This window comes from Anser cygnoides, chromosome 11, assembly GCF_040182565.1.
Source record: "Anser cygnoides isolate HZ-2024a breed goose chromosome 11, Taihu_goose_T2T_genome, whole genome shotgun sequence".
Classification (NCBI taxonomy): domain Eukaryota; kingdom Metazoa; phylum Chordata; class Aves; order Anseriformes; family Anatidae; genus Anser; species Anser cygnoides.
Genome location: NC_089883.1, coordinates 9,926,174 through 9,939,278, shown reverse-complemented (window position 1 = coordinate 9,939,278; position 13,105 = coordinate 9,926,174). Strand labels below are relative to the sequence as shown.

Here is a 13,105-nt window from a genome sequence, read left to right as displayed (position 1 = left end):
GATTGTTACCAGACCAGTGTATTTCAAGTCATGTCTTGCTGTACACATACACTGTATTATGCAGACCCCAGAAATTCTGCCTTCCTTATGAGTATCTTCCTTTAGCTTTGTCAGCTTATAGTTCAGTCAGTTTGCTGGAAATGACTCAATCCTAAAATCCTTCATCTGTCTTCTGGAGGTTGTGGTCTGTTAGTTTAATCTGTTTCCAAGGAATGCAGAACAGCACAAAAAGGGTTTTCATCACCACCTGTTCAGAGAAAGGGACATACATCAGGCATTGCTGCAGCTACTGACCTCCTGGCCTTGTTTTTTGCTAACATGGGAAATATTTTGAGTTAAGTTTATGACCTCTGCAATGGGTAGAGTGATAAAAGTATTGAGGTGAGCAGTGAGTTTGATGCCATTCAGGCTTCTCTGGAGACCGATTGCTGAAACCGCTACTCTAGAGTTGCATCAAGTATAAGTTATTTTTCTGTGTATTGGTTCTATCCATTTTGTGAGTTTAAGCATGTCCTGCTGAATGTATTGCTTTATAACTGTGTCGAGCGCTTGTTCTAGGAAAAACTGTCTTAGAAGTGCTTTTGGTATGAAGGATTATTATGATCCTGTGTTGACACGTGCAATCATGCATCAACCTATAGTCTGAAGTGTCTAACGTTCTCACAGATATTCTGTATATTCTTTTAATGCACTTATACTGCTACTTCTTGCAATGCAGAGTTACAAACAATACTTTCTGAGTTCCTTGAAAAGAGAAAATATCCTGTTTAAATTTACAAATTGCATGTTTCTTCCCTAGTTATAGAGTCAAAGACACTACAAGGAGAAAAAGGAGAACACAGTTTTGATGCTCCTGGAACATTTGTAATAGAAAATACAACTGTTGAATTTCAGAAGAGTACAGACAGGGAAATCATAAAGATCCAAGGACCTCTTGGAGCAGATTTCATTATGAAGGTGCGATGTGTGTATGTATGTATAAGTCTACTAACATATTGCAAGTATATGTAACAGAGTAGGCGGCTGTCCATCAGGTTATAGTAATACAACAAAATCTTTTATATAGCAAATAAGAAATCCTAATTAAAGCCCAGAATTAATTTATAGTAAACATATCCAGACAAATTAAAATGTTATGAGGTTAACACTTTTAGTGTGGTAGAAAGTACTATGGCATCTTTAATGGAAAAATGTCCAGGACTTTTCTTTTAAATACTACTGAAAGAGTAACAGCATAGTCCTGTGCACTGGATTGGTGTTAATCCAATTGAAGACTGCCACCTACTGAATCTGAACATTGCTTCCAGCAGCACCCTAAAATCTCCTTTAGAAATTGCTGATCCAACTACTGCTTCTAATTCTCTTATACCCAGATCACATATCGATGTCTTGTATCATATATGTGCAAATTTTTTAAAGTAGAAATGTATCAATAACTGCCAAAGGGAGGTAGTCATACAGTTTTCCACTGGAAATGGCATGTATTTCAGTATTATCATGCCACTTGCCTTTATCTGTTTTGCTGTAGAAATTGGCTTTCAGTAATGTTTTATTACTTTGCACTTTTGATATTAAATGTGCAGTAATACCTGCCTAAATATGAACTAGTATGTTTAGGTCAGTTCTAGACTTCCCCTCCAGCAAATTTTTAATATTTTGCTGATAAAGAGATTAGGCAGAAGAATACAACTGGGAACTTTGCCAAGCAAGGATTGATAATCAAATAGTCATATTAGTACCTTGAAAAATTTGAAAAACAAAGTAATGTACAAGAGTTTGACCACTGGAAACTTAAATTTACTGTTACTCTGGCATTTCTAGAGGTTTTATGCCTCTTGTCGTATTACTGTCTGCACTGTAGTTACCTATAAATTATGTTTTGAAATGTCATGAACAGTGGAGTACAATATACACATGTGTTGTAATGGAAATTTCTCTAGACCAGGTACTCTGGATCCAAAGAAAGTGTGGTTCAGTTCTTTTTCTATCAACCTATCAGTCATCAGTGGAGACAAACTGAGTTCTTCCCCTGTACAGTGACATGTGGAGGAGGTAAGTAATGGCAATTCTTCAAGAGTGTTTACAGGAGAAAATTGAAAGTGGCTAATCTACAACTTTCATCTACATCTTATTCTTTGAAATGTTTGTGTTTCTTTGCACACTGGTAGTTCTTCAGAAAAGTACATGCCAGAGTAGCAGGTAAGTTGGTTCAGTTAGTATGAGAAAAGTTTTTCATCTTCTATTACCAGAAGTCATACTTTCATTAGGAATGATCACTTGAGTAAGATCTTTGATTAAGATATAAAGAATTGACATTCAGAGTGGAAAATATTGATTCCTAAAAGATATTTTAGGAAAGTAAACAAAGAAATACAAAGAGAAAATAAAGATAATTCAAAGAGTAAAAGACGGCATTTCTAGCCACGGTGGTGGACATGAGGTTGAGTTTTAGAACACTTAGTTTAGAAATTAGTTACACAGAAAGCAGAATAATAAATAGAATTTAAGGGACAGCTACTATCGACACCTGTGGCTGTCTGATCCTAGACATGTGGTCATGACTGTAGTTAGAGCAGAAGGTAATATGTTGTAGCTTCTACTCCTGGCTTAAACACTACAGTTTATACAATGCTTTGGTGAAGTGCCGGTCTGCTTTGCTACTGCTTATCCAGCCAAGTCCCCTGTTTGTCATATCTCGTTCTGAAAGAAACATGGCCTTGTGTTGCGAGGAGTTTTTGACATCACAGATAGCTATTTCAGTTCAGCCAGCATTACCCAGGTCACCTGAAAAACAAACTGAGAGATCCTGTAGCGATACTGGTGTAATAATTTTCGAGGAGAGTACACACATGGTTTAAATAATTACTTGGGACATGAGTAAAAAGCATCAAAGATGTTTAAGGCACAGGTAAAGAGTCTGGGGATCTTTTGATGGACCATCTATTTTGGCACTTGCACCTTACTTTAATCTGAAACACACAATATAAATGTGTGGTTCCACATGAAACTACTGTATCTTAAAAGATACTTGGTCTCATGAATTTGAATTGGGATACTTACTAGATGTGTGAATGGCAATACATATTCTCTGATGCTTCCAATGAATAGTACTTATGAATTTTACCTAATCTATGTGACAAGGCAAGAAGTATAAAGCTTCGCAATTATTTTTGAGGACTGCATGTAAACACAAAGTTACCGGCTCAAATATGGCCTTATTCAGACCAGTATTACGGTTTGAAAATTCTAGACATATGTCAATCTCTTTGAAATTAGTCCTTGTTTTTAGTGCCCTACTTTGTGGCCTTTTGGCTGCATGTCTACAATATGAAGCTTGTGTCTTAATCAACAGAGCTTGACACTCTTGATGGCAGTCCTGAGAGAGGCCAGTGAGTGAAAAAGCGCAAAACCAAGCTACTGCTTACCCATGAAAGCAGCAGTGTTAGGAATGGCATATTACTGAGGCATGCAGGGAAGTTGTATTACAGCTGCCTGATTAAACCTGTTGTCTAATGCCATTTTGGTATCCAAATTGTGTGTTTGGCATCTCTCACTGGCACTACAAGAAAAAGTTCCTCATAACAGAGGCTTGGAATCACTGCACCACCATTCCTCACTTGAATTCTTCTACATTTAGTTCTGTAATCTTCATGTGTGGGAAGGGGGAGTGTGACAGGGACATGTCAGAAAGCACAGTCAAGCTTGAATGAACAAGAACATTTAAAAATTGTATTAATCTTGTTTGCAAGTGGCATATCTCCTGGGTACTTTCAGTACTTACAAGAACAGGAAAATGCTCTGAGCACTGGAACTGTTTAGTTCTTCTTTATGGTTATCACCCTCAAGCATGATGACACTTTGAATCAGCCAAGAGACACAGAAATGAAGCCATTGATATATGATACTATAGCAATTTCAGTAGACACTGGCACTTGCACTGTTAGTTTATTGACTCCATTTGGATTTTCATTCTTGTGGTTTCAGACTTTTTTTTTCATTGCGCATACCAGAACATCCTCCTCCTCTCCTCATTTTAAGTCCAAGTCAGCTCTTCTGAATGAGTCTTTTTTTCTTAGCCAAAAAAGAAACCTAGTGGTTTATAAAACTCAGATCCCTTCTGTTAACCAGTCTTTCCACATAGATTTTTTTTTTCACCAAGTAGTTACTTCAAGTTTTCTTTTGTTGGCTCTTCAACTAGGAATGTTCTTGAAACTATTTCTTGGTTTTCTGTGGTTTAACTTAACAAAGATTTGGATCTCCTCTTCAATTCCTCTGTCTTTCTGTTTTAAGTTGGTGGTTTTTTTGTTTGTTTGTTTTTTAGCATGTATGGTCATGTAATAAGGCTCTTATTAACATATCTGGTAACTCCTCCTTGGGGGAATTGTGGAATGCGTAGTAAAACTGTATGACTTTGTAGGCTCAACCTTGTGATAGGTGAGCTACATTTACACGTATACCTGTGTCACAAAAATATGTATGCATTTACTTGTATCCTTACAGTATTACTACAGTAACGTGTCAGTCTCATCTAGTGTTAGGCTAGGTTAACATCACTGTTATATTGAATAACCTTAAATGAAGATATAGTCCTGCAAGTTCCTGTGCAGTGTTTCCTTGTCTGAAAGCAAACCAAGGAAAAGTAACACTGGAAATTAACTAAATGGACAGCAAATTGTTTGAGAAGGGAAAACAAACAACAAGAAACAACAACAAAATCTGCTTTAATTTATCTCCTTTACCATATTTTATCTTTGCTTCTGCATTAGGTTATCAGCTTAATTCCGCTGAATGTATGGATATTCGTCTGAAGCGTGTTGTTCCCGATCATTATTGTCATTATTATCCAGAAAATAAGAAACCGAAGCCCAAGCTAAAAGAATGCAACATGGATCCCTGTCCTTCTAGGTTTGTATGAGAAATAAATGTAAGTGTGTGCTATAGACAGTTACTAAGGAACTAGCAGGCGTATATATTTGATTTTGGTTCTTTTCACCTTTAAGACTACTCAGTCTTGGTTGATTATTGCATACATTAAAGGCTGACGTCTGTCACCACTATCAATGGGTTTGTGCCACTTAAGTGCTGTACAGCAGGAGACCTTGCTTTGCATAGATATTGCAAATATCAGTTTGTCTTTGTTGAAGGGCTAATTATACCTTCTTTATTATGCTGACAGTTAAGGCACTAGCATGAAGATTTTGTAAGGTTTTGTGAGAAGGAGTGATTGTTTATCTGTTTTTCAGTTTTATCGATGCTGCTATTCAGAATTTTTCATTAAAGACAGGCAGTAGCTCTAGTTCTCAGTCATCATACAAGCTTTGTGGTTTATCTTGGTTTATTCATACGCCTAACAAAAAATCTCATTCTTCATTTGTACCATGGTATTGACAATAGTTTGGGGCTTCTGTTGATTTGTTGGTGGTGGTTTGTTGTTTGTGTGTGTGTGTTTTTTGTGTTGTTTTTGGTGTTATTACTATTACATTAAGAATAGAAAAAAAAAACATTCAAAATAAATATATTTTTGGTACAAATGCCACAGGATATTATTGCCAAATTATAAAGGCTACAGTATATATAAATTGTATTAAATTGCACTACAGTATTTCAAACTAACTTTTGGATTGTCTGGTGAGGTTTCCTGGCTGTGCTAAAGAATCTTAAAATAACATAGCAGTATCAAGTCCCAGAACCTCACATTAATATGCCAGCTGGCCGAACTAGAGTTATATGCAAGAAGAAAAGGAAACACTCTCAATGGATTTCATTTCCTATAGCTAAACTGTCCATTTCCTTTCATTCCTGTTGAACATAATCATTGATAGTGACCTCTAATAGTTATAGATGTGCAGGCTTTCAACATTTTTTCCTGGAGAGTTGATCACTCTATGGAGTGGTAAGACTTCAGTAATGCTTAATGGCTGTGGTTGCCAAATGTTAAAAACTTGGAATGGGAAAATTAGAGAAGGAAGTGTAATTAACTTTTTCCTTTCACATTTAGTTTATATAGACAGAAAAAGGGAAGTACTACTAGATATAATAACATATTTTGTAGCATTGGAAGTAAGGCTTTATGCTGTGCAATTCACAGTAAACAGCTCTAGAAGGATGCTAAAGCACCATTCAGACCTATCTAGAATTAATCCTGCAGTGCATTTATTTTACTGCTACTCATGTTCTTCACAGGCCTTCATCACAGATGTGTGAGAATTTTCTTGTTAATAAAGTAGCACAGATAGAGGATTTTATTTTTCAGTGATCCTGCTGAAGGGTTCCTTATTTTTTTTTTTTTTGGTGGAATGAAATGAAGAAACTGTGTGGTGAATAGTTCTCTATCCCTGCAGAACAGTTAAGATTATACCAGTCATTGCTGGCTACAGGGGTAATATAATAAATGTAAGATTCCATCATTTCACGTTGGAAATTGCTTACTTTAAGCATGATCATGTTGAGTATGTACTTAGTTTATAGTCTTGGGTATGAAAAATAATCATGCAATATTTATTTTGTTGACAGTGATGGATTTAAAGAAATCATGCCCTATGATCACTTCCAGCCACTTCCTCGGTATGTATAATCAGAATAGCATGTGTGTCAGTGTTAGCACAGTTTTGACTGCAAATATACTTTTTGAGTACTAAGATTGTGGAAAATCATCTTCTATTTTTGTTGTTGTTGTTGTACAGGAGAGCAAGCGTATAACAGTCTTGTACTTCAGTTTTGAAGCTTATGAGTTATTTCAATATGCTCTGGACAATTAGCTTAACAGTAAAAGCTTAATATGCTCTTCTTGGAAACATCGACTTAAAAGACTTTAGAATAAAGAGTTGTTCCCCTAACCACCTCCTCCTGTTGTACTGTCAAGAAGAGCATCTCTTTTAAAATGCATGCATGGATTCTTTTACTGAAAGAGTTTTAGTTTGAAAATGTAAGCAGTGAATATATTCACTTATACATCTGGTCTCCCTATGTTAAAGGACTCTTCACTTCCTCTTCACTTGAAAGATCTTACTTTTTATTATTTAGACCTACCTTCTATTTAGTGACTTCAAGGCTGACACAACATTTTAAAGATACTGAGTTGTCTGAATGTCTATTGCCTAAAATTGTCATCAGAGCACAGTTTGTTGCATTTTATTTTTTTCACCTGCGTTAATCATGGGATTGTAAAGCTTCTCTGGAAGGTTTAAATGTTTTGTGAAGGACGTCAGGACTAAAAAAGCATTGAGCTAGACTTACTATTAATGCAAAGAATTGTAGTCAATGGAGTTAGATGTGTATTTATCCCAGTTGAAGCTCTGATCTAGTATACCAGGAAATGAATAATGTATATTTTTCTAAAGGAGTGAAGATATGAAGTAATACGAATGAAATCATAGATTTGCATGGCTCACTGGAGCTACTGATTACAGCTGATATAAATGGCCATAGTTTATTTCTGTAACAATTTACGCTTGCTGTGGATCTGCTGTCCTGTGATGTATTTTGGCTTTCATACATAAATTGAGATTTTTTCCTTTACAGCTTTATCCTGTAAAATTCCATAATTGTTCTGTCTCTCTCTCCTTCCATTGCTTCTGCCAATTTCAGTTCCTTTGTGCTTCGCATATCCTCTGGAAGTCAGCACAACTTATTTACACAAGTATTTTATCTTCTGAACCACTCAGAGCTTGAAGACCAGTTAGAAGAGAAATTTAATCCCCTTTCTATGCTTTACTGTGCTCAGCACGTTTGCATGATACTGTGGTGAGATAGATAATGCCTGTGATAAAACTGTGGCAGGTTCTCTGTTTTCAAACATTGAGAACTGCAGATGAAGGCCCACCTCATTTCAGCACCTCAGTGTGTACTGTCAGAAGGTATCATGGTCTTCCTGATAGGGCAGTGCTCAGGAGTAAGAACTCTAAAATAGCAGCAGACAGCCAAGCAGGGTGCAATGTTGATGCCATCAGGATGGAAAGAGAGGAAATGGGGCAGGCTGATTCACTGTGTTCCTTCCATTGGGAGGGCACCTAAAGAAACACACCAGAGATGTAAAAACACCTTATCTTTTTGGAATTACTGAAAGAAAACAGCAGCTGAAACAGTTTGTATACTTGCATCATGATGTGAATCTGGTTCAGTGTGGACACAAGTCTTGCTTCAGCGTAGCACGGTGTGCCTTCTCTGTGCTGTTGCCTGTAAAGTAATTGCAATGCATTAGTCTGCATCAGTTCTGCTGGGCTCTTTCCACATTTTCCTTCTGCTTTCTCTTTTCTTACCTGTTCACATGCTAACTCAAAACTGTTCTTGCGAAGCAGGCAGAAAATCAGTGTTGTAGATATACTTGAGCAAAGCTGTACAGGCTCCCTCACCTTGACCAGCAGTCATACATCACACCTCCTACATAACACAAGGGCCATGTGCAGGGCTGCCTTGCAGTCCTGTGGCATTTACCACTACTTTCCCATTCACATGAGGAAGTTGTGGGAAAGTCATGGTGCGCACCGCAAGATCTTGAAAGAGTTCTCCTGTGGCTAGAGTTGTAAATGCCCCACTGAAATATTTTTACAGATGGAGAATTCTTTTGAAATAAATAGAAAAATTTCCCAGGATGAAAATTTTCTTTTAAAGCTTTTGGAATGCCTCCATTTATTTCAGACTTGTTGGACTGTTGAGGATCCCTTGACAGCTGTGGGTTCTGGAAAGTATCTCCTTGACTGCTTGCCCAAGACCCCCCTTTTCCCCAGTAGCCATGGACCTCACTCCATCTTGAAAATGCTTATGGGAGTATGGGATCTGGAGTGTGTTCGAAACTGATGAGATAAAGAAAAACAACTATAAAACTTTATGCTATAAACACTTGTGAGGCTAATATTACATATAGCACAGTGAGCCTTATATATATAAATCCATGAGCTGCTAATTCATTGAACAGTTAATTGCTCGTTAGTTCCTGACTTTTCCTTTTTCTTTTTTCTTTTTGGGGAAGAAAATGACTTAACACTGGTCATTCATTTAAATCAAAGAAAGAAAAGTGTAGTTGTTCCTCTTCAAATGTATTTTGCACTAGTGATATGATATTGATATTTAGGCATTTAGCCTTATTCTGAATGGTTTTGAGTATATATTCTATGGTTAATGTTCCATGGCTTGCTGTATGTTTCATACTCATTCTTCTGTTGACCTTAAGCATGATTAATATGTTTTTATAGGCAGTCTAAAGAGTTGCTTAAAACAGGAAGTGTCCTTGATTTACCTACCATCATAGAAAATGGGTAATAATTACTTAAATTTGCCTTTGATTTATAGGCCTCTGTCTCATCTACTCCAAAATTCTGACTTCCTCTATGATAGTTAGTCTTGATGAATTGATTTTGGAGGGGTATTGTAGTAGTTGTGTTCATTTTTCATAATGGATATGTTTTTTTCTTATGATCCTTTCTGAGCCCCTGTGATTGTCAGTATGAAATATTTCTAAACAAGGCATTGATGTACTGTAAAATGTGCTGCAGAACTCAACCATTTCCCATAGTTTTGGTTTTAGTTTGGGTAGTTGATGGAAAGAAAGCAAGAGATAGGAGGTGAAGGGTGAAAAAAATCCTATGGGGCTGAGTGGAAGCTATAGACAAAGGATATAGATGCTTGTAATGTGTAAAAGTGGCAAGAGCTGGAACACTGAGGTTAATTTTTGTTGCAAAGTGGTTGCTTAAATGTACATTTATGCTAAGACAAAAAAATAACTGAAACAAAGCTTGTAACCTAAAAACATCCATCTTCTTAATCCAGAACATGCAGTAATTTCCATCTTTACTGTAGCTAGGTCTAAGACTGTGCATAATTGTCCATTCTGAAGACATTCCCTCACAACCAAGTTGTTTTTCATCCTTCTGTTGGAGGCTACTACCCCACAGCCCTACTTGTTGGCAGGGCTGTACGAGTTTTCCTTAATCTCTGTATCTCCCTGCTTCAGGAGAAATCAACTAGGTTAGCTGAAGTGGCTGAAATGGATGAATAGCTGCCTTTTACTTGAAACAAGTTGGAAAGTATGAATACAAACTCATTCAATGGCATTTTAATGTGGGTGGAAAACTCTTGCAGAACTGCAGTGGTGACCAGCCAAATGGTACCCGTCGCAATTTAATTTGTTCAGGATCCTATGGATGAAGACAGTTTGAGCTGAAATAGCTGATTTTGTCCAAAGTATTAGAATTGCCATAAAAATTCTTTCATGAACAGATTTTTTAAGGGTAGTCTGCATAATGTGGGCAGCAATGAGCAACTGTGGGTAATAACAACCTCAGTCAGCACAGCCAGTTCTGTCTTTGTCTTTGGACTTCATATAATCTCAAGTGTGGTCTCTGACAATGGTAAGAAAAGTACATGTGACCATGTAAATTAACTGTGAAAAATATTCTTTTTAGGTGATGTAGACTATTCGCAAGAAAATCATTCCAGTAATCAAACTCGGTATATTTAAGGTCTTTAACATATATGTGAGAATTAGACATTCAGTTATTTTGGGAAACTCACTTAAATTTATAGTTCTTTGTCTTCTCATTTTGCACATGAATTTAAGTCTGGAATAATGCAAGTTAAGTCTAATTCAATGTATTTATATTCAGTGTGTGGTAAGAATCAAGCAACAAAGTATCAGTGAGCTTTAATTACACTCAAGTTGGAATCAGTATTTTGCACTTTAAAAGAGTTTAGAAGAATAAAAAATACCATTGTTTTTAATATGTATGAGTTCTTTTTCCAGGTGGGAACATAACCCTTGGACTGCATGTTCTGTTTCCTGTGGAGGTGGTATTCAGAGGAGAAGTTTTGTGTGTGTAGAGGAGACCATACATGGAGAGATTCTGCAAGTGGAAGAATGGAAATGCATGTATGCCCCTAAACCCAAAGTCATTCAGACCTGTAATCTGTTTGATTGTCCTAAATGGGTGGCGATGGAATGGTCTCAAGTAAGTTGAAAAGCAATTTGGACCATTATTTTTTGTTGTTTTTGTTGTTGTTTTTCTTAAAGAAGTCCTATATTCTTATGTTACCGTGTATTTGTGAGCTCAGGGCTACTGAAAAAAAAAAAATGCAAGCATAATTCATAGCACTTACTAGGAGAAGTTTGTGTTAAGTAACTTGGCCTGATAATAAAAAAAAGTTAACATGTCTGTGTAGAGAAAAGCACATAGAATTATTTATGCCTGTTGAATTCTTGCTTTACACGGAGGAGAAATTAGAGTCAGAGGTCAGACCCCTTTGCAATCAGGTTGTTTGTCTCTCAGTTCTTGATAAATGTAATCTTTCACTCCATATAATAGCTAAAGGCATGGCTGTCTAGGGGCTGACATGTCTGCAAGGGTAATTTTCCAGCATTCTTACCTTTCATTATAAGAACAAGAACATAAAGCCAACTTATCTTGGCTGTAGTTATCTGATACAGTCAGATAGCTCAATGCTTCTATAATTCCTTAGTTCATCCAAATGACATCACTGACATGTAGTGAAGAAACATTTCTTGCAGCACGTCTGACCCAGCTTAAACTGAAAATGACCACTCTGAGAGAGCATATTCTCAGTACATAGCCCCTTCTGTTTTAGACTGTTGCCAATCAGATAAGCTTTATAGAACCCCGAGAAATCATTTGTATTCCCAAAACTTAGGCATTTTTTCCAGCATCAACCTTTTTTTTATTCACCTAGCAATGCAAGGTCATATTCATGTGTCTCTGATATCTGATTAATTCTGGAAAGACTTTAGAGAACATACCAGTACTTCAAACTTGCTTTTTGTCAGTATTTGTAAATAGAATAAAAAAGAAAGAGAATGAGATGATTACATTGTCTCCTGCAGTGCACAGTCACATGTGGCCGAGGCTTACGTTACCGAGTAGTGCTGTGTATTGACCACCGTGGGCAGCATGTCGGTGGCTGTAATCCACAACTTAAACTTCACATAAAAGAAGAGTGCATCGTGCCAATACCGTGTTACAAGCCAAGAGGTAACTGGAATTTTGTCTGGGTCTGTTATTGTTTTACATTTTTGTTAAGAGAATTAAAAGCCCCTGGTAACCTTTCAGAAATGCCAGAAGCTGGAATTTACTAGGACTTATTTCAGTCTTGGCAGAAATAGGCATTTTAATTATTGGTGCTAGGAAAAGTGTCCTGCTGATATTCTTTGCTGATAATGTGGTCAGACTGTCATGAAGTGAACATGCTAACCAGCTCTATACAGCTTGGTCAAACTGGGAAAACCAGAATTAACGAGTTCAAGATGGTGAGGAAGAGTTGATCAGTAACACTTGAAATGGGAATGATAGTCTGTATGTGTCATCTGGGATGTTGTTTGTTTGCAACTCATGAAATGTGTCAACATTCTCAGTGGGCTTCATCAGTTAATTGAGTTATAGACGAACTAGTTTCTTTCTCCTCCATTTTTGTATATATAAAATGCCTGGTGAATGAAATGGCAAATTCTCTAAAAGAGTTGCTAAGGCATAAAAGAGTAGATATGAAGGTGAAAGGAAAAACAAAGGTGTATGCGTTGGGCTGGTGGTGGGGAAGTAGTATGTCTTGTCCCTTGCTCATTTCTGTCCCTCTGGGCCCGGAAAATTTTTGTTGGTTCTACTTTCATTCTTTTTTTTTCCCCTACATTTCAGACATTCACCATAAAAATTTACACAGAAAAGGTGCAGGTTATCTGTAGATGACCTTATGTTTCTCTACACGATGTTTTCAGACTCCAGACAATTCTTCAAGCACAAAGACTTCAGAGTTAAACCATGAGGTAGAAACCAGCACTGAAATTCTAAGAACCTTTTGTGATTTCACTTAGGTTTGGAGGTAGACATCCTCAACTATCTAACAGTACCCCAAGAAAAAAATCACAGAAGTTTAGGATGTTCAGACAGATAAAAGAAGCTAGAATTTTTGATTTTTTTTTTTTATGGTGAATTGTAATTTTGGTAAAGCTGGCTAACTTGGTTAGCAAAAATAACATTTCACATGAAAATCTAATGAAGCCACTCCGTCTGCAGAATAATGTGTTTTTGCTTTGTTCTGACTTCTTTTTCAGCTATGAACTTAGGTTATGATGATAACCCATTACACTGAAATATAAGCTACAATC

The 13,105-nt window shown here is 36.7% G+C and overlaps 1 protein-coding gene across 10 annotated transcripts in view; it reads left to right on the top strand.

Moving 5' to 3' along the window:
* The window catches only part of ADAMTSL3 (ADAMTS like 3), a 202,564-nt gene that overhangs the window by 139,553 nt on the left and 49,906 nt on the right, over nt 1-13,105 (top strand). For all 10 annotated transcript variants that reach the window (XR_007166140.2, XM_048071863.2, XM_067003899.1 and 7 more), the window contains 6 exons: nt 800-957; nt 1,941-2,052; nt 4,767-4,905; nt 6,514-6,564; nt 10,739-10,943; nt 11,831-11,978. Coding sequence is in view for 9 of the 10 variants with exons in the window: in XM_048071863.2 (XP_047927820.2) it covers nt 800-957; nt 1,941-2,052; nt 4,767-4,905; nt 6,514-6,564; nt 10,739-10,943; nt 11,831-11,978 (813 nt within the window). In the remaining variant the exon portion in view is untranslated. The remainder of the gene's footprint in view (nt 1-799; nt 958-1,940; nt 2,053-4,766; nt 4,906-6,513; nt 6,565-10,738; nt 10,944-11,830; nt 11,979-13,105) is intronic.